This window comes from Octopus sinensis, linkage group LG1 (assembly GCF_006345805.1).
Source record: "Octopus sinensis linkage group LG1, ASM634580v1, whole genome shotgun sequence".
Taxonomy (NCBI): Eukaryota; Metazoa; Mollusca; class Cephalopoda; order Octopoda; family Octopodidae; genus Octopus; species Octopus sinensis.
The window spans coordinates 192,925,506-192,947,164 of NC_042997.1; the positions used below are offsets into that span (position 1 = coordinate 192,925,506).

Genomic DNA, 21,659 nt, shown 5'->3' on the forward strand with positions numbered 1-21,659 from the left:
GTTTTCGCCATGTCCACATCGATCTGGTTGGACCATGGCCTGTGAGTCGCGGGTTCTCTTATCTATTAACTTGTGTCGATCGTTTCTCCCGCTGGCCAGAAGCCATTCCGATAGCAGACATTTCTGCTGAGACTGTTGCGCGAGCTTTCGTTTCAAACTGGATTTCTCGTTTCGGAGTCCCGTCCCGATTGACAACTGATCGTGGACGACAGTTTGAGGCCTCGCTATTTCGCGAATTGTCGCGAATTTTGGGTATGCACCATATCCACACCACAAGCTACCATCCAGCGTCTAATGGATTGGTTGAGCGGTTCCATAGACAGCTCAAGGCCGCTCTTCGTGCCTCTTCGGACCCACAGTCCTGGATCGAATTTCTGCCCATTGTGCTTCTCGGCTGTCGGACTGCTGTCAAGGCAGACCTGGGGTTTTCTGCTGCAGAGCTGCTGTATGGTACCACACTGGCATTGCCCGGTACGATGTTGGTGCCAGACACTTCCCCGCCCCATGATCCGGCGACCTATGTCACCAGACTGCGGGAATATTTTTCAAACCTTCCGCCCATGCTTCCCAGAAAGCAATCTCCACCGTCCCATCTTCCACCGGATATGAACACCTGGTCGCATGTTTTTGTTCGGGACGATTCTGTGAAGGGCCCACTTGTTTCTCCCTATAAAGGACCTTTTCGTGTGCTTTCTCGCACACCAAAGGTTTTCACGATTGAGATAAATGGTCGTTCGGAGACCGTTTCCGTGGACCGTTTAAAAAAGGCACATTTTGAGACGTCTTCATCTTTTGATGACAACCTTGACACACCCACCTATGCACCTTTAACAACGCCTTCACCTGCACAAACGCCTTCACCTGCACAAACGCCTTCACCTGCACAATCACCTTCACCGGCTCCTACAACACCACCCTCGCCGTCAACGGGTGCCCCGAGCACACCGTATGTTACAAAATCGGGCAGAACAGTGCATTGGCCCAAGAAACTTTCAAAAACAATTTACATTTAACTTTAAAATGTTTCTTATTGTATAATAGTATGTACCAAGTCTTCTGGGGGATCGGCAAGCCTTCTGTTTCTCTGCAGCACCACCACAATATTCTGGTTGCCGTACTTCGCACTCGGAGGGGAGCCCTGTAGTGATGCTACAGTGTAGGGTTCGGCGCGCATGCGCAGAATGGGACTACTTCCGGGTGGCCACCGGAAGTCTTCCCCATGCGCATGTGCGGGAAAACATCTCTCGAGCCCGCGAACCTCAAATCTCTCTCTTCGGCTCAAGACAGCACTGCGATCGGTCACGGTTTCCCTGGCTCTGACAGCCACACACCACTTCAACCAACTTCAACCAACTTCAACCACCTCAACGACCAACACCAGCAGTATCTCAGAGGCTGTCTATTCCCCCATCAGACAACGTACAACCATGAATCAATAAACCAAGTTGTCTGTTCACCTTTAACCTGAGTTTCGTCTGTTTGTTTTCTACAAGAATTTTTGTATGTGACTAGAAAGGATCTCGACACCCTGCCAGTGCTTCGATGATAGATCCTTTCACGTTACAGTTTCAAATTTTGGCACAGGCCATAGTTTTTGAGAAGTGGGGGGTAAATTAATTGCATCGATCCCAAAAGGATGAAAGGCAAAGTCGACCTTGGCGAAATCTTTACTCAGAACGCCAAGACGGACGAGATGTCGTGAAGCATTTTGTCCGGCTTGCTAACGATTCTGCCATCTCGCCAATTTAGTGAGGATTGAAAATACGGCGAACAAATATTTAAAATAAATAAAGATGGTTTCCAACTTTTAAAACTCTTCAAACACCTTGATGCAGAAGGAAGAACTATATGACTACAAAATCTATTTAGTTATTTCATTCATAAAGTTGCGAAAAAATGTCATAAATTTTCATTAATATTTGGTGGAGAGGAGATTATATATGTCGCATTAGGAATAATATATTGTTATATTTCGTTTTTGGATTTTGTTTGCAAGATTCTTTATATGAGTTCGTATGTTGAAGAAAATTACTCGCCCCAGACACAACAGAATATCGATATATTTTCACCACTTTTGTAATTAACTCCCCTGAAAACACCTCTCTAACAGCATCTGCAGTTGTCAGGGTGACCAAGTAAATCTCTCCCACCCTCTCTAATTACGTTCTGTTATGAAGTGAAAAACTTATTTTGCAACGCACCCCAAGGCGATAAAGTTAACAAACAATGGCTACAATACAGATTAAAGAGGGGGAATTCACCTCAACAATTTATGGGCATGTAAGTTATTGGTTCCCATTATTTATTTGATATTTTTGAAATACTTGTTTTCCGAACTTTTTCCCCAACAACAACGTCCCCTCACACCGCAAGTCATGTAAATTAGATAAAATTTGCTTGCTTATTTTCCCCTTTAGAACTTTATTTTATGAATATTGCTGGCCCATTGTATGTCAGTTTAAAAAAAATTAAGAATTTCGCCACATAAAAAAAAGGCTGCCAGACTGAAAGCAAACAGTAAAACAAGACGAAAGCAGAACACTATTTCCATTTATTTTTTGTTTTCTGTTCTAACTTCATGTTCTCAGTAAATATCACAGCTCTTGTGCTTAAAATGATTAAATTTCATTCCGTTTCTAGGAACTAAAAATACACTACACTCCAAATTGTTGCTTCACTCCAGAGAATAATTTGTTCTTTATTTACAGGCAAGTTGTCACAGAGCATCGCGTTAGTTACAATCAAACTAAGGTTTTTGACCTTATCTATAGAAGTATATTTTCTACAAAGTTAAGGAAAGTTTATTATTGATTTTTGTTCCTTAATTAATTTTATTTTTCACTTATTTAATTAGCCAATGACAACTTACCCCGTTATTGATCTGTCATTGATTTCTATTCATTTCTGTTGTGCGTTGTTTTTGTTCTTTAGCTACAAGTCGGCCTGATTGAAGTAAGGTATTCCGGCCATGATTACCTCACCTGCTTTTTTTTCTTTTCCTTTTTTAAGCAGTGTTTCCTGAACTATGTTAAAAATATACCCTTTTTTTAAACGATAAAGTTGGTTTGAAGGAGATTTTGTAGCTATTTCTAGCAAGTCAAAAGACTACACAGAGTCCCTTGTTGGCTTTTTAATAATTTAATTGTCTCTGCGTTGTGGCGTAATGTATAATTTTTCTCTCGCTCGAATACCGATAACTTTATTTTTCTATCATTAGTAAGTTAGAAGTTGTCAAAATTCCGTGAAATTCTCATTTTAATGTCTCAAACCAGACTAACTTGCAATTCATGTTAACTAATTGGTTAAAGTTTCACCAATTCTATGTTGGTTATTTCTGGCCAGTCTCACACACTGGGTAGTTGTCCATCCACCCTGCTCTATGGGTCTCGAGGTTCACTGCTAATCTATGTATGCTGTCAATAAACGGTGTAAGGGCTCCAGTGAATTGTTTACCTAATGTGTGTGTGTGGGGGGCTCTGTAATATTGTAATGACAGCCCAGTCTCTCAACATACAATAAACTCCCTTTTATCTAGTACTCAAAGAACCAGATTGCTCAGGCAACTAGCATCCTGAAGAAAAAAAATAAAAGAAAATTGTTAATTAGAGTCAAGAGAAATTGTGCCAATTTCTGTTAATTAATTGTCATTAAAAGCAAGGAAGTTTGTAGTGTATCTAAAATGGATTTTGCCTTTCAGCATTTATAGTTCCTTGTATTTCATTTGGGAAATAAAGTTTGTTCTTTACTTAAATTATATTTTTATTTCTTCCTATTTCTCACATTTCTACTATATTCAGAATATTAGTTTCAAATGTTGGTACAAGGCCAGCAAATTCAGGGAAGTGGGTAAGCCGATTACATGGATCCCAGTGTTCAATTGATAATTATTTTATCGACCCTGAAAGAATGAAAGGCAAAGTCGATCTCTGCAGAATTACAACGCAGAACGTAAAAACAGACAAAATGCTATGAAGTGTTTTGCCCAGTGTGCTAACAACTCTGCCAGCTTGCTGCCTCCTATATCCAGAATATTAACATTAATTCATCATCGTTTAACGTCCACTTTCCATGCTACCATGGGTTGAACGATTTTGACTGAGGGCTGGTGAACCAGATGGCTGCACCAGACTCCAATCTTGATTTGGCAGAGTTTCTACAGCTGGATGCCCTTCCTAACGCCAACCACTCTGAGAGTGTAGTGGGTGCTTTTTACGTGCCGCCGGCATGGGGGCCAGTCAGGCGGTACTGGCAACGACCTCGCTCGAATCCTTTTAGACATGCCACCGGCACAGGTGCGAGTAAGGCGACGTTGGTAACGATCACGCTCGAATGGTGCCCTTTAACGTTAATTATTTAATTTATTTATTTATGCACCCTTTTTCAAGCCTAGGCAGTCTCATGGGCCCAGTTTCCAGGTTTCTGTGGCATATGAGTTCTCCCCAGCTGGACAGGACGCCAGTCCATTGCAGCGTTGCTCAAGAAACAGGAAGAAAGAGTGAGAGAAAGTTGGGGTGAAAGAGTACAACAGGGGTCGCCACCAATCCCTGCCAGAGCCTCGTGGAGCTTTAGCTGTTTTCGCTCAATAAACACACAACGCCCGGTCTGGGAATCGAAACTGCAATCCTCCGACTGCGAGTCCACTGCCCTAACCACTGGGCCATTGTGCCTCCATTAACATTAATACTGATGTATATAATAGAGAGTTTTAATGTAAAGTCTATTATAGTGTAAAAAGCAATGATCAGAAATCAGGAAAATTTAGTTATCCAACAACCCTCCCGTCCCAGTGGTACCAAATAGGAAGGAGTTTACTGCAATATCCTTCATCTTTGACTATTCTTACTCAACTGACTGAAACTAATCCAAATATATCACACTGTCTCTCACAATCAAAGTACAAACCTGAAACCCAAAGTGATTCAGATACTACTGCTTTACAGTTGCTTTGGGAAATAAAAAAAAAATAACCTAAAAAACTCGGAGGAAACAATCCGTTGCTATGAAACTGGGACATTTTATACGGTTACCTGACCTACTAGAAAAAGCAGATACATACTCATTAACAAAGGTGCCACACAATGGGACTGAACCAAAAACCATGTGGTTGGGAAGCAAACTTCTTAACGACCTTAGCCTGTGCATAATACTATGTATTAATGTATGTATGTATGTACGTACGTATGTATGTATGTACGTATACATGTATGTATGTATGTGATCACGTGACCGACCAGACCGTCAGATGTTGTTACACATCGCTGGTCACAATGCGCTTCGCATTGTTTTAGCCTTTGAATGACGCCACCCCACTGGCTAAGCGGGCAGGCCAACAGAAGAAAGAGAGAAAGAGTGGTGAAAGAGTACAGCAGGGATCACCCCCCCCCCTGCCGGAGCGTCGTGGAGCTTTTAGGTGTTTTTGCTCAATAAACACTCACAACGCCCGGTCTGGGAATCGAAACCGCGATCCTACGACCGCGAGTCCGCTGCCCTAACCACTGGGCCATTGCGCCTCCACATGTATGTATGTATCTATGTATAAAGCAGTATATTGACGCAAATAAGGCTGGAGAATAAAAAGTTTGTTTCCAAATCAGATGGTTCCAGGTTCAGCCCCACTAGATGACAGCGTGGACAAGTTTCCATGCCTGTGCCTTAGCAACATCAACACCAGCAATTTTGTATAAATATAGAGCTGTGGAGCAGCGTATTCTGTTTTGTATAGTTAGATTTTCTTTGTTATAGTATCTACTATATTGGTTTCAGATTTTGACACAAGGCCAGCAATTTTAGGGGAGGGAGTAAGTTGATTATATCAACCCAAGTGCTGAATTGGTATTTATTTTATCAAACCTGAAAGGATGAAAGGTGAAGTCGACTGTTGCAGAATTTGAACTCAGAACATAAATACAGATGACATGCTGCTAAGCAATTTGCCCGATGTGCTAAAAGTTCTATCAGCTCACCACCTTATAGAATCCATTATATCATTCCAATGGGAATATTTTGTATTAGCTATTTCCCATACAAAATCTTTAGAGCTGGAACACTAGAGCTGTTCATTCATGTTTAGAGATGTCCTTCGTAAGTATGCACAAACAGACATCTCAGTAATAGTCAACATATACATATTTTCAAAGTCTCTCTTGACTGGAAATGGCCTGAACTCTTTGTATGACCATCCTCCCTGTACACAACTCCCTGTCCCCCTACATGGCCTTGCTTTTGCTTTTCGAGCCAATAAAAATTAAATTAAATTAAATTAAATTTTTCCTTTGTCTTATTTTTGTTGTTTTCTCTTTCTATTTTCCTAAGATACGTGATCAACGTTATGTAGATGCTGTGCGATTATTGAACCACCAGCTTGAAACACACCCAACTGTGAGTATAAATTTTCTGGAAAGTTATAAGATTAAAACCTTTCTACTAGCTAAAGCACATTGTTTCCACTTTCTCTGGCTTTTAGTTGCTACTTCTATTTTACCTGGGTGTATCTGTGCATCGAGAAAGTAGCATCTGCTTGGTAATTCCAATACCATTACCACACAACTTCATCGTTCTCCAATGAGTCTAGAAACTTTGATAATTAAACGATGTCAATCACCTCCACCATCATCCCTACTTCATATTAAGAGAAATGTTTGAATGTGTTTGGACATGATAAAGCCTTTCACTCCAGAAATAGACCAAGGAGAAAATTCTCTACCTTGTCTTGTGTAAAAACATTTAACCACAACTACACAAATACATTATATTTAATTCTTTCTAGCTCTGTGGTTCTAAGCCAAATTTTTACCTCTAGACCCCTTTGATTACTATTTAATTCTGTAGAAACTCATAGCCATTCAATGCTTAAAAAGTAGTTTTATAGATTCATCTTTCAAATTCCTATTTTGTTTGTCACACCTTTACTTGTATAGGTTTGCAATAGTGTCCTCACTCAGAGAACATGTTTTAGTGGCTAGAAACATTAGAGAAAGAAACCATAGGCACAGGAGTGGCTGTGTGGTAAGTAGCTTGCTTACCAACCACATGGTTCCGGGTTCAGTCCCACGGTGTGGCACCTTGGACAAGTGTCTTCTACTATAGCCTCGGGCCGACCAAGGCCTTGTGAGTGGATTTGGTAGATGGAAACTGAAAGAAGCCCGTCGTATATATGTATATATATATATATATATATATATATATATATATGTATGTGTGTATATGTTTGTGTGTCTGTGTTTGTTCCTCCAACATCGCTTGGCAACTGGTGGTGGTGTGTTTATGTCCCCATAACTTAGCGGTTCGGCAAAAGAGACTGATAGAATAAGTACTAGGCATCCAAAGAATAAGTCCTGGGGTCGATTTGCTCAACTAAAGAAGCATAGAATGTTATTTACAATAAAATAGTAATTGATAATATTCAAAATGTATCAAAACAAAAGTATATGGAAATAGAAATTTTATACGTCATCTAAATGCTGAAGAGACTTCTGAAGTACCTGGTATATGTATTTATGTATATACAAGGGGGTGCTGAAAAGTTCCTGGCTTTGGATGAGAGAAAGTACAAGAGAATCAGTTAATTACAATTTTATTCAACATATTTCCCTCTCAAATTCACACCTTATTGCTGTAGTCCTTCAGTTTTTCTAAGCCCTGGAATAGAACTCAGAAGGTTAGGCCTCCAACCAGGCCTTTTGTGATACCCTTAAAGCCAGGAACTTTTCAGCACTTCTCATATGTGGCTGTGTGGTAAGTAGCTTCCTTACCAACCACATGGTTCTGGGTTCAGTCCCACTGCGTGGCACCTTGGGCAAGTGTCTTCTACTATAGCCTCAGGCCGACCAAAGCCTTGTGAGTGGATTTGGTAGAAGGAAACTGAAAGAAGCCTAGGAAGGGCATCCAGCCGTAGAAACACTGCCAGATCTGACTGGGCCTGACGAATCCTTCCAGCTTCACAGACCCCAGTTGAACCATCCAACCCATGCTAGCATGGAAAGCGGACGCTAAATGATGATGATGATGATGTGTGTGTCTGTGTTTGTCCCCCCAACATCGCTTGACAACCGATGGTGGTGTGTTTACGTCCCTGTAACTTAGCAGTTCGGCAAAAGAGACTGATAGAATAAGTCCTGGGGTCGATTTGCTCAACTAAAAAGCGGTGCTCCAGCATGGCCGCAGTCAAATGACTCAAACAAGTAAAAGAGTAATATATATATGTGTGTGTGTGTGTGTGTGTTTTAAACCCACATTGTTTAACTATTTAACTTTGAGTCTTCCATTCTTCAGTCACGTGCTGCGCTATCTTTGCTGGGATACTGCCATTTTCAACTGCAGAGCTTTGTCGATGCTGCAGACTGCTATGAACAACTGTCCATTCTACATCCAGATGTTGAGAACTACAAACTTTATTATGCTCAGTCGTTATATAAAGCATGTCTTTACCAAGAGGCAATGAAAATCGCTTGTCAAATTGAGAGTTCAGATTATCAGGTGAAGGTATGTATTACAATGTATAGAAATCAATTATTTCTCATTGTTATTCACTTCAGTGTTTAAAAATTGTGTTTGACTCTCATGAATTTCCAGGTACAAGCATTTAACAAATTTATAAATAAGATATTGAGAGGAAAGTTGAACCTAAGAAACATCAGATGTGGTGTGCAAGAGAGATGACTGCGCTGGTATGGTCATGTGGTGAGAATGGATGAGGATAGCTGTGTGAAAAGTACCACACCCTAGCGGTTGAGGGAACCTGTGGAAGAGGTAGACCCAGGAAGACCTGGGATGAGGTGGTGAAGCACAACCTTTGATCATTAGGTCTCACCGAGGCAATGACTAATGACCAAGATTTTTGGAAATATGCAGTGCGTGAGAAGACCCAGCAAGCCAAGTGAGACCATAACCTGTGGCTTATGCCAGGGGTGTAACCAGCCCACTTATGCATACCTTTCCTTCATTGGACACTAAACTCTGCTTGTGAAGACCTGTTGATGCAAGTGAAATCAAAATCAAATCAAATTTGCAAATTCGATGACTGGCACCTCTGCCAGTGGAGTGCTAAGTTCACCATCCAAGCGTGATCATTGCCAAAGCAGCTGACTAGCTTCCGTGTCAGTGACACGTAAAAAGCAACGTTCAAATGTGATGATTACCAGTGTCGCTTTAATGGCACTTGTGCCGGTGGCACATGAAAATCATTTGAGCGATGTCGTTGCCAGTCCCACTGAACTGGCTCCTGTGCAGGTGGCACATAAAAAGCACCATTTGGGCATGGCCATTGCCAGTTCCGCCTGACTGGCCCTCGTACCAGTGGCACGTTAAAGCACCCACTACACTGTTGGAGTGGTTGGCGTTAGGAAGGGCATCCAGCTGTAGAAACTGCCAGATCAGTGTGGAGTCTGGTGCAGCCATCTTGTTCGCTAGACCTCAGTCAAATGATGATGATGATGACTCTGATTATGTCATAATAAGAAAATTTGTGTGTATGGTTGTAATGTGAGATCCTTGAATTAAAATCATGTGATTTGTTAAACATCATTAGAGAATTTCCTTGTAAGGTTACTTATAAATATTGCAGAAGAAATAAAACTACATGTATCCACAAGCCCAGTTTCATTCATCATCATCATCATTGTTTAACGTCCGTTTTCCATGCTAGCATGGGTTGGACGGTTCGACCGGGGATCTGGGAAGCCAGAAGGCTGCACCAGGCTCCATTCTGATCTGGCAGTGTTTCTACAGCTGGATGCCCTTCCTAACGCCAACCACTCCGAAAGTGTAGTGGGTGCTTTTTACGTGCCAGGCGAGGCTGGCAACGGCCACGATCGGATTGGTGCTTTTTACATGCCACAAGCACAGAAGCCAGACAAGGCAGCACTGTGAAATTTAATTTAATGTCTAGCACAGTATTTTATATTTATGATTTTTTTTTCAGGTTACCAAACTGCAAGCTGCTATAAAATATGGAGAAGAGGACCTTCCTGGGGCAAAAGTAAGATTTGCTTCAAAATGTCTAAAACTAGCTTTAATAAACTATTCTCTCTTTTTCTGTCTTACCCTCCCCTTTATACGCATTTGTGTGTGTACATATCTATGAGCATTTATGTATGTGTCTGGTATGAATTAATATTTACATCAATAAAAGGGTGTCGGGTGGTTGAAATGGTTGGGTATTAGGCAAAGTGCTCTTCCAGTATTTCATTGCTGATAGTTCTTATTTAGATTTACTATCTTCTAAATGGGTACAGATGGCTCAGTGGTTAAAGCATCAGATTCACAATAATGATGTAGTGAGTTTGATTCCTAGACCGGAATGTGTGTTGTGTTCTTGGGCAAGACACTTTATTTCATGTTGCTCCAGTCCACTCAGCTGTAGAAATGAGTTGCGACATCACTAGTGCCAAGCTGTATCGTCCTTTGCCTTTCCCTTGGATAACATCAGTGGTGTGGAGAGGGGAGGCTGGTATGCATGGGCAACTACTGGCCTTCCACAAACAATCTTGCCCTGACTTTGCCTCGGAGGGTAAATTTCTAGGTGCAATCCCATGGTCATTCATGACCAAAGGGGTTCTTTTAGATGAGTCAGAAGGTCATGTCTCTCTCATATGTTTCAATTTTTGCATGGTTTCTACAGCTAGATGTCCCTCTAACACATTCACTTTGTATTTCACTATAACAACAAAACTAAAGGGCTCTCTTGACCTTGTGGTGTGTCTGCTCAGTCAATGTGGTCAAGGATAGAAAGAGAGGTGGAGAATGAGAGTGTGATGTCAGCAGGGCCAGGGTAAGTGAATGAAAGAAACGAAGGTTATGTGAACTTGCTATTAATGTTAAATTTCTATTAATTTTCTACAGGCTCTGGTTGACCAATGTCCACAGCAGGATTCTGACACTGAATTAAATCAAGCTTGTATCTTATTCAAGGTTAGTAAGACATAATATGGATCTTTTCCCTTTGAACGGCAGATGGAGAAATTAATTTTTTGTAACTAAACACTTTCAAATTTCGGACACTGGTAGAATGTGTCATATAAAACATCTTTTACTCTTAGTGTTGTTGAGAAAAGTTTCTATTTTCAAAGTTATTTCGTGTTAAAGTTGTCGTATTTCGGTAATTTCAACCAATCAATGACGTGTATTCAGCTGAATAAAATTACTGCTGTTGTTTGTCAACAAGAACTTCCTGTGGTGTATATTTCGTTTGTCACTGTTATTTATGACATCGTTTGTGCGTTTGTACTGGTTTTAGCTTTAAGGTGTTGGGGTTTTAGGGTTAGGGTTAGAGTTACGGAAAAAGTGAAAAATGAAGAAATTGGAGGGGGAGGGGGGCAAAAAAGTATTTCCGAAAATAGCTGAAAAACAGGAAAAAAAACTAAAAGTGGTAGAAATGCACGAATGATTATGGTGGTGCCATGAAGTAAACATGCTTCAGATACACTCGTTTATTCATACAAAGGTAACTGAGATGAAATATGTCATAAATAACAGTGACACACAAAATATACACCACCAGAAGTTGTCGACAAACAACGGCAGTAATTTTATTCAGCTGAATACACGTCATTGATTGGTTGAAATTACTGAAATACGACAACTTTAACAAAAAATAACTTTGAAAAGTTAGACTGCGACCATGTTTGAACACCACCTTCAAGAGCCTTTGGTCAAATGTATGTACTGCAGTACTTATTTTTTTAAGTATGGTACTTATTCTATCAGTCTCCCTTGCTGAACCACTAAGTTATGGGAACATAAACACACCAACACTGGTTGTCAAGCGATGCTGGGGAACAAACACACACACACACACACATGACGGGCTTCTTTCAGTTTCCATCTACCAAATCTGCTCACAAGGTTTTGGTCGGCCTGAGGCTGTAGTAGAAGACACTTGCCCAAGGTGCCACGCAGTGGGACTAAACCCGGAACCATGTGGTTCGTAAGCAAGTTACTTACCACACAGCCACGCCTATGCCTGTAAATTGGATTAATAAATTTATTTATTTATTATTTATTAGCACCTTTTGTTTCTTCAATAGGAAAGCCATTATGAAGAGGCATGTAAGAAATTTGTTGCTGCCATGCAAGTCACTGGTTACAATGCTGAGACAGCCTATAGTATTGCATTGTGCTTCTATATGATGAAGCAGTATTCGGCCTCATTAAAGTATATTAATGAAATTATTGAGAGAGGAGCACAGGAGCATCCAGGTAAGATATAACTAAACTTGGAACTTTTTAAATAGTTTCTTTTCCAGGTGGCACGTAAAAAGCACCCACTACACTCGCGGAGTGGTTGGCGTTAGGAAGGGCATCCAGGTGTAGAAACTCTGCCAGATCAGACTAGAGCCTGGCGCAGCCCCTGGCTTCCCAGACCCCGGTCGAACCGTCCAACCCGTGCTAGCACGGAAAACGGACGTTAAACGATGATGATGATGTTTGTTTAATCGTTTTGTTACTATATTTCTGTTGAAGGCGGCAAGCTGGCAGAAACATTAGCATGCCGGGCGAAATGCTTAGCGGTATTTCGTCTGCCATTACGTTCTGAGTTCAAATTCCGCCGAGGTCGACTTTGCCTTTCATCCTTTCAGGGTCAATAAATAAAGTACCAATTATGCACTGGGGTCGATGTAATCGACTTAATCCCTTTGTTTGTCCTCTCTGTGTTTAGCCCCTTGTGGGTAGTAAAGAAATAGGTATTTCGTCTGCCATTACGTTCTGAGTTCAAATTCCACCGAGGTCGACTTTGCCTTTCATCCTTTTGGGGTCGATAGATAAAGTACCAGTTACGCACTGGGGTCAATATAATCGACTTAATACCTATGTCTGTCCTTGTTTGTCCTCTCTGTGTTTAGCCCCTTGTCGGTAGTAAAGAAATATATATTTCTGTTGAAATACACTGACTTTGGTTTCAAATTTGAAAATAATGAAGGATTTATTAAAATATGTTTGTCCTCATTAATCTGGTGTTTGAAACATAAATTTATATGAAATTTTGATGGTGTGTTTTAATTTCAACCACTTTCCAAATGTTTATCAGTTCCACCAGCTCTACCACCATTGCTGTCACTGACATCACCACCACCTTTTAACCACAAGAACAGCAATAGCATATTTGTAATGGGGAATTGGCAAAAACATTAGTTAACCCATTAGCATCTAAACCGGATGTATCCGGCTAAAATATTGTACTGATTTTATGTTTGCACTCACCAGGTCCAGCCTTTTCAACCCACCTTACAATGTCATCATCATCATCGTTTAACGTTCGTTTTCCATGCTAGCATGGGTTGGACGGTTCGACTAGGATCTGGAAAGCCAGGAAGCTGCACCAGGCTCCAGTCTGATCTGGCAGTGTTTCTACAGCTGGATGCCCTTCCTAATGCCAACCACTCAGTGAGTGTAGTGCGTGCTTTTGAAGTGCCACGCGCACAGGTGCCCTGGGAGGCTGGTAGCAGCCACAATCGGCTGGTGCCTTTTACATGCCACCGACACAAGCCAGTCAAGGCGGCACTGGCATCGGCCACATTCTGATGGTGCTTTTTACATGCCAAAGGAGGCTGGCAGCGGCCACGATCAGTTGGTGCTTTTTATATGCCACCAGCACAGAAGCCAGTCAAGGCGGCGCTGGTATTGGCCATGTTTGGATGGTGCTTTTTACGCACCACCAGCACAGGTATCACAACTACAATTTCCATTTCATTTTTATTTTGATGCTGATGTACTTGACTCAGTAGGTCTCTTCGAGCACAGCAGGTTGCTCTACAATCCAAGGTAAGCACAACAGGCCATTCTGCAATCCAAGGTACTTTGGATGGGCTGGAGCTGCTATGTGAAACTGGTGCAGGAAACAGCCATGAACTCATGTTGTTTGTCGGGTCTTCACAGTCACAACATATCTCCAGAGATCTTGCATTCTAAAGATAAACAATCACATCTTTGAAATCTTAAAGCTACAAGATAATACATGATTAATTCAAAACAATTTGAGGGGAAAAGCATTACATTTGAGAGAGTAATCTGAACACCAAAGGGTTAAACGAAGATGTTTATAATTAACAACCAAATACTTGTTTCTGTGACCATTATCTATACTGTTTTGTTACTTGTAGATCTTGATATTGGTATGACTACAATGGGACTGGAAACCCGTAGTGTTGGGAACACATTAGTATTACAAGAGACAGGACTTGTACAAGCTTTCAATCTTAAAGCTAACATTGAATATCAACTGAAAAATAGTAAGTCAGACTACAGTTCACCTCTACTTTCTCTTTTGACTGATCTAATTTTACAAAAGTTGTATAAATCTCCATTTGTATTCATCATTCTCATCATCATCACAGCATATTGGCAGTCATTAAAAAATCAGACAAAATACCTGGTAGTATTTATTTCGGTTCCTTGTGTTGTGGGTTCAAGTCTTTCAGTGGTTGACTTTGCCTTTTATCTTTCTTCTGAGGTCAGTGAATGAAATACCTGTGTTTCTGTTATCTTTATCTTTTATCATATTTTCCTGTTTCAGTCATTAGACTGTGACCATGTTGGGGCACTGCCTCAAAAAATTTCTAGTTGAACGAATCAACCCCAAACTTAGTCATTAGACTGTGGCCATGCTGGGGCATTGCCTCGAAGAATTTCTAGTTGAATGAATCAACCCCAAACTTAGTCATTAGACTGCGGCCATTCTAGGGCATTGCCTTGAAGAATTTCTAGTTAAATGAATCAACCCCAAACTTACATTTTTTTAAGCTTGATACTTATTCTATTTTTCTGTTAGAATTTGTGTGCAATGAACTGGTTATACTTCTACAATGCATAAAATATTTGTGAGTGGATATGGTAGACGGAACCTGGAAGAAACCTGTCATGTATATATATATATGTATGTATATGTTTGTGTGTCTGTGTTTGTACTGCCATCATCACTTGACAATCGACGTTGGTGTTTTTACATCCATGTAATTTAGCAGTTTGGCAAAAGTGACCGCCAGAATAAGTACTAGACTTACAAAGAATAAGTCCTAGAGTCAATTTGTTTGACTAAAGGTGGTGCTCCAGCATGGCCGCATTCAAATGATTGGAGCAAAAGAATAAAAAAAAAGAAAGGAATTCTTTAAAACAGACATGGAACCTGGGCAGCTCCTCATATGACCAGCTCCTGTCAAACCGTCCAACCCATGCCAGCATAGAAAACAGATGTTAAAAGAGAATTCTAAAAATATAATGGGACTTTTTTAAACAATGAATGTTTATTAGGGTCCAGTAGAGTAAAGTAGGAATTAAAGGCTTTGATCAGCTTGGGTCGCTAGTAAAAGACACTTGCTCATGGTGTCATGCAGTAGGACTGAACCTGGGACCACATGGTTGGAAAGCAAGCTTCTGAACCACCATTATGCCTGTGCCTATTGAAGCTGAGAACAGTTGATGTTAAAGTGATGATGCAGATTATGATGTATGTATGTATGCACATGTGTGCAAGTGTTTATGCATTTATATATGCACACACACACACACACACACATATATGCATACATTTTTTAATATATATTTTTCTTTGCTCTTGCTTTTAGTAAAAGCTGCACGTGAGGCCCTTACTGACATGCCCCCACGCTCTGAAGAGGAGCTAGATGTTGTGACCTTACACAATCAAGCACTTATCAACATGGACATTGAACCAACTCGCGGCTTTGGCAAACTACAGTTCCTCATGCAACAGCCAACATTTCCTCCAGAAACCTTTGGAAATCTTCTCATTCTTTATATAAAATATGAAGTAAATATTCCTTCTGGATTTGAAACCATTTCGTTTTGACACATTTTAAAATTCAACTCATTGAATTGTTTAATTCTTTATTTTGAGAAAAATTTTCTTACATATCTTTTTATATACCAGCATGTCTTTTATCTTTTACTTGTTTCAGTTATTAGGCTGTGGCCATGCCGGGTTACTCTCATTTACTTGTTTCAGTCATTTGACTGTGGCCATGCCGGAGCACCACCTTTAGTCAACCAAATCGACCCCATTCTTTGTAAACCTAGTACTTATTCTATCGGTCTCTTTTGCTGAACCGCTAAGTTACAGGGACGTAAACGCACCAGCATCGGTTGTCAAGCGATGTTGGGGGGACAAACACAGACACACAAACAAACATACATACATATTTATATATATATATATATATATATATACGACGGGCTTCTTTCAATTTCCGTCTACCAAATCTACTCACAAGGCTTTGGTGTCAGCCCGAGGCTAGTAGAAGGCACTTGCCCAAGGTGCCACTTAGTGGGACTGAACCCGGAACCATGTGGTTGGTAAGCAAGCTACTTACCACACAGCCACTCCTATGCCTTAGTGTTACAAGTGTTTTGTAAAACCGGGAATAAGTTAATAAGAAGACTTTATTTCAAATTCCTTGTGAATGTTTAACATTTAATTCCTCTTTTTTTTCTTTGTTTTTCACCCTTTAGTATTTTGACCTTGCTGCAGATGTTCTCGCAGAAAATGCTCACCTTACATTCAAATACCTGATGCCAGTAAGTATTGAAAGCAAGGTTAACACATCATCATTTTGCATCCATTTTCTATGCTGGCATGGGTTTGACAGGAGCTGGGGAGCCAGAGGATTGCACCAAGCACCAATGTCTCTTTTGGTGTGGTGTTTACAATTGGATGTCCTTCTCAGTACCAACCACATTACAGAGTGCTCTGGGAGCTTTTTACCTGGCTCTGGAACTAGTGAGGTCACTAAGTAACTCACAAGACAAGACCTCCTCACCTGAAACAGTGTGTTTTTCATGGAGGGGTGTCTTTATGCCAGGTGATGAGAGGCATTGTGTCTGGTCATGGAAGTGCTGTTATGAAAGTTTATTGTAGAGAATGCTTGAGGAACTTGACAAAGAGATTGACCATTTTAGTAAATACTAGTATGATAGATAAAGCAAATATGAGTGCAAGAAAAGTCCCAAGCTAATCAAAAATTACTGTAGAGTACTTAAAATATTTGGTGGAGTAGGAGCTGAACTAATCACCTATATAGTCAATCAGGAATGTCTTCCCCAATGACTGAATGTGCAGGAGTAACAAGCACAGGAAATATTGCCTGGGGGATCCCTAGAAGTAGTAGACAGTTTCCTAAGTAATCTAATTAGCAGTGATTGAGGATATTCTGAAAGTATTACTAAACAGAGTAAGAACAGGCTAGAGAAAGTTCAGGAAGTTTATATATTTGTGGGAACCAGAAGGTTTCTCTCTCAGAATGAAAGGTAGACTATGATAACTGTGTATGAAGTATAATGCTACATGGTAGTAAGACATGAGCCCTGAGTGCAGAGGACCTGTGGAGAGTAGAAAGAAGTGAAGATGAAGAGGCAAGTTTGCAAATGTTATGAACATTGTTTTGCTTATGCAGACTAAATAAGGATGAGATACAAAACTTTTGGTGAAACTCAGTTTCCTTTATACCAGAATAGAACTATACTTAGGTAAATCTCAAATCAAATATTATCCATATTGTTTACTGGATACTATTTTCTCAAGTAATGAGTTTCTTAAAGTCAGAAAACAGCACAGCTCCCATGACTTTCAGAAACATTTTTTCACGCTAAGAGTTGCTGAAGCATGGAACAAACTGCCGGCATCAGTTGTTAGTTGTCGGAGCACTGCATCCTTCAAAACTTCCATGCTTCCTGAGATTCACCAATACTACACCTGATTTTCTCCCCTCCATACACACGCAAGCATGTATCTGACTCATACACTGTTCACTTTCCAGACATTTGTACATTACTGCATATACTTTATACACACTTTTGAAAAGTTGTGGTGCACCTGAGCAGTGTATACAATAATTTCATTATTATTATTATTAAGGTGAAGTTAAGACAGGGAAGAATATTTCATAGATTTTGTGATCCGATAGTGCAGATAAAGAAATAATTTTCAACAATGCCATACGACATGAAGATCACATTATGTTATGAAGGTTATTAACTTTTTGATATCAAGAGAGTATTATATGTAGAGATCATTGTTACTAAACTGTTTTCCTTATAGTATCAATATTGTTAGCTTTGTAGACAGCAATGTGATATCAAATAGTTATGTATGTGTTATCAAGACAGCATTGTGATCTCATCATCATCATCATTGTTTAACGTCCGTTTTACATGCTAGTATGGGTTGGATGGTTCGATCGGGGTCTGGGAAGCCAGGAGGCTGCGCCAGGATCCTGTCTGATTTGGCAGTGTTTCTACAGCTGGATGCCCTTCCTAACGCCAACCACTCCATGAATGTAGTGGGTGCTTTTTACGTGCTACCGGTACAGCGGCCAGTGGAGGCGGCAAACGGCCATGATCGGTTGGTGCTTTTTACATGTCACCGACATGGATGCCAGTCAGGCGGTGCTGGCATCGCCCACGCTTGGATGGTGCTTTTTACGTGCCACCAGCACAGGTATCATAACTACAATTTCCATTTGATTTATATTTTGATGTTGATGTTGACGTACTTGACTCAATAGGTCTCCTCAAGCACAGTGGGTCACCCTACGATCCAAGGTTAGCACAGCAGGCCATCCTGCGAGCCATGAACTCACTTCATTTGTCAGTTCTTCAGACAATAAAGCATTTAACTGTATTATGTACAATACAAATGAACACTTTGTGCTTGGGATACTGTTAATGTATTTTAGAAATATCATAGTGGCTTTGCTTCTGCTTGGCATAAATACTTATTTATTTTTTTGTAAGTACAAAGTTCTTGTCTTTAGTTACATTTTACATTACTAAATTTCTCATTTCTCTGTAGGAACTTTATGACTTCCTTGAAGCTGTCATCATGAGACAAACATCCCCCGAAGATGCTTATCGTAAACTTGATGAGATGGCTAGCAGAAAGACAGAAACCTTGCGTAAACTCACTAAACAGGTAATTTTGTTCTTGTCATCAACATTTTTATATCTACTTTATTTCTGTATGTATTCATACTATGTATATATTTACTTTATCTCTATAAATATATGTCTATTCTGTACATGTGTGTAAGAATACACTTGCTGTGTATACTCTGTAGATGTATACTGTATTTGAATGTGTCCACTCGATCTCTGGATATATATATATATATATTTACATGGGTAGAGGTAGGGGTCCACCAAGGATCAGTCCTCAGCACCCTTTTATTCATCATAGTCCTGCAGGCAATAACAGAGGGATTCAAGACAGGATGTCCCTGGGAACTTCTCTATGCTGATGACCTTGCTCTAATAGCTGAGTCACTATCAGAACTAGAGAAGTTTCAGGTGTGGAAGAATGGTCTAGAATTGAAGGGCCTTAGAGTCAATCTAGCAAAAACCGAAGTCCTAATAAGTAGGCAGGCAGACAAATCACAAATCCCTTCAGGTAGATGGCCCTGCTCGATCTGTAGAAATGTGTAGGTAGAAACTCCATAAGATGTACCTGGTGTAAGCTATGGACACATAAGAGGTGCAGCAATATCAAAGGAAGACTAACTGGGAAGATAGTTTTTGTATGTGGCAAATGCTCAGGGGCAATAAACACTGAAAATGTGCAGAAAACAGTTTCCGTCACATGTCAGGGAAAAAAAACTAGAAGTAGTTGATAGCTTCCATTATCTAGGTGACCAAGTCAGTAGTAGGAGTGGATGCTCCGAGAGTGTAGCTGCTAGAATAAAAATAGCCTGAGCAAAGTTCAGAGAGCTCCTATCTCTGCTGGTGACAAAAGGCCTCTCGTTCAGAGTAAGAGGTAGACTGTATGAACCATGTGTGTGAACAGCCATATTACATGGCTGTAAAACAGGGGCCATGACTGCTGAGGACATGCGTAAGCTTGCAAGGAATGAAACCAGTATGCTCCACTGGATGTGAAATGTCAGTGTGCATACACGACAGTGTAAGTGCCCTGAGAAAAATGTTGGACATAAGAAGCATCAGATGTGGTGTGCAAGAGAGATGACTGTGCTGGTATGGTTATGTGTTGCGTTTGGATAATGACATCTGTGTGAAAAAGAGTCATACCCTAGCAGGAGAGGGAACCTGTGGGAGAGGTAGACTCAGAAAGACCTGGTATGAGGTGAAGAAGCACAACCTTCGAATGTTGGGCCTCAAGGAGGTGATGACAAATGATCGAGACCTTTGGAGATATGCTGTGCTTGAGAAAAGCTGGCGAGCCAAGTGAGACTGTAGCCATGGCCTATGCCAGTGCAGAGTAACCAGCCCATTTAAGAGTACCCTTCAATTATTGGGCAATAAACTGCACTTTCGAAGACCTGTTGAGTCAAGCGAAGTCATTGTTGTGGCCGATGACAGTACTGTCTGACTGGTCCTGTGCCGGTGACATGTAAAAAGCACCGTTCAAGCTCACATGCCAATGGCACGTAAAAAGCACCATTCAAGCATGGTCGATGCCAGTGCTGGGTGATGGGTCCCATGCTGGTGGCACATAAAAAGCACAATTCGAGCGTGGTCGTTGCCAGTGCCGCCTGACTGGCTTCCATGCCAGTGGCATATAAAAAGCACCATTTAAGCATGGTCAATGCCAGTACTGCCAACTAGCCCTCATGTTGGTAGCACGTAAAAAGCACCCACTACACTCTCGGAGTGGTTGGTGTTAGGAAGGGCATCCAACTGTAGAAACTTAGCCAGATCAAATTGGAGCCTGGTGCAGCCTCCTGGCTTGCCAGCCCTCAGTTAAACCGTCCAACGCGTGCCAGCATGGAAAGCAGATGTTAAACAACAATGATGATGATGAGTAAACACATAATATGCAGGACAAGGTGGAAAAAATAATACTTAAATACCAAAGGTAGAGTAATATACTATGTATTAAAGCTTAATAAATTTTCGCAAACTGTTACTTAGAGTTTCATGTAAATGCTCATTGAACAATTGTGAGTATCATCACAACTATGCAATAAACGATCACATGAAATGGTGAGTAGCTTTAATAACAAGTATATATACATATTTATATATAAATACATACAAATTTGTGAAGCGTTCCATATTTTTGCGTGATCGTTGCCAGAGCTGCTACCTGGCCTCCGTGCCGGTGGCACGTGAAAGACACCACTCGAGTGTGATTGTTACCAGCATCGCCTTACTGGCACCCATGCCGGTGGCATGTGTAAAAGATTCGAGCAAGGTTGTTGCCAGTGCTGCCTGACTGGCCCCATGCCGGTGGCACGTAAAAGCACCCACTACACTCTCGGAGTGGTTGGCGTTAGGAAGGGCATCCAGCTGTAGAAACTCTGCCAGATCAAGATTGAAGCCTGGTGCAGCCATCTGGTTTACCAGCCCTCAGTCATACGTCCAACCTATGCTAGCATGGAAAGCGGACGTTAAATGAAACGACAAATGAACGATATATATATATATATAAAAATAAAAAAGAGTGAAAAAACTACAGAAAGCTTTTGTAATAAGGTTAAAGAATATATTTAAGTCGTTATGTTAGAATAATGTTATAAAATTTTGTGTATAGTAACATAGTTAACCGGTTTTTTATTTTATTTTCAAATTTCTCAAATTTCTTTATCTACATCGTGTCATGTACAAAACCGGTTATTTCTCCCAAAATTATGTTACTATAGACAAAATTTTATAACATTTTTCTAACAACGCCTTAAATATATTTTTCAACCTTATAAAAC

At 40.6% G+C, this 21,659-nt stretch overlaps 1 protein-coding gene across 2 annotated transcripts in view; it reads left to right on the plus strand.

Annotated features, from left to right (window-relative positions):
- Positions 1-2,094: 2,094 nt before the first annotated feature.
- The window catches only part of LOC115213489 (tetratricopeptide repeat protein 30A), a 35,761-nt gene continuing 16,196 nt past the window's right edge, over positions 2,095-21,659 (plus strand). For both annotated transcript variants that reach the window (XM_029782490.2, XM_029782498.2), the window contains exons 1-10: positions 2,095-2,280; positions 6,313-6,378; positions 8,272-8,481; positions 9,920-9,976; positions 10,840-10,908; positions 12,024-12,195; positions 14,097-14,225; positions 15,558-15,760; positions 16,459-16,524; positions 18,797-18,916. In XM_029782490.2, coding sequence (XP_029638350.1) covers positions 2,227-2,280; positions 6,313-6,378; positions 8,272-8,481; positions 9,920-9,976; positions 10,840-10,908; positions 12,024-12,195; positions 14,097-14,225; positions 15,558-15,760; positions 16,459-16,524; positions 18,797-18,916 — 1,146 coding nt within the window. In that variant the 5' untranslated portion in view covers positions 2,095-2,226. The remainder of the gene's footprint in view (positions 2,281-6,312; positions 6,379-8,271; positions 8,482-9,919; positions 9,977-10,839; positions 10,909-12,023; positions 12,196-14,096; positions 14,226-15,557; positions 15,761-16,458; positions 16,525-18,796; positions 18,917-21,659) is intronic.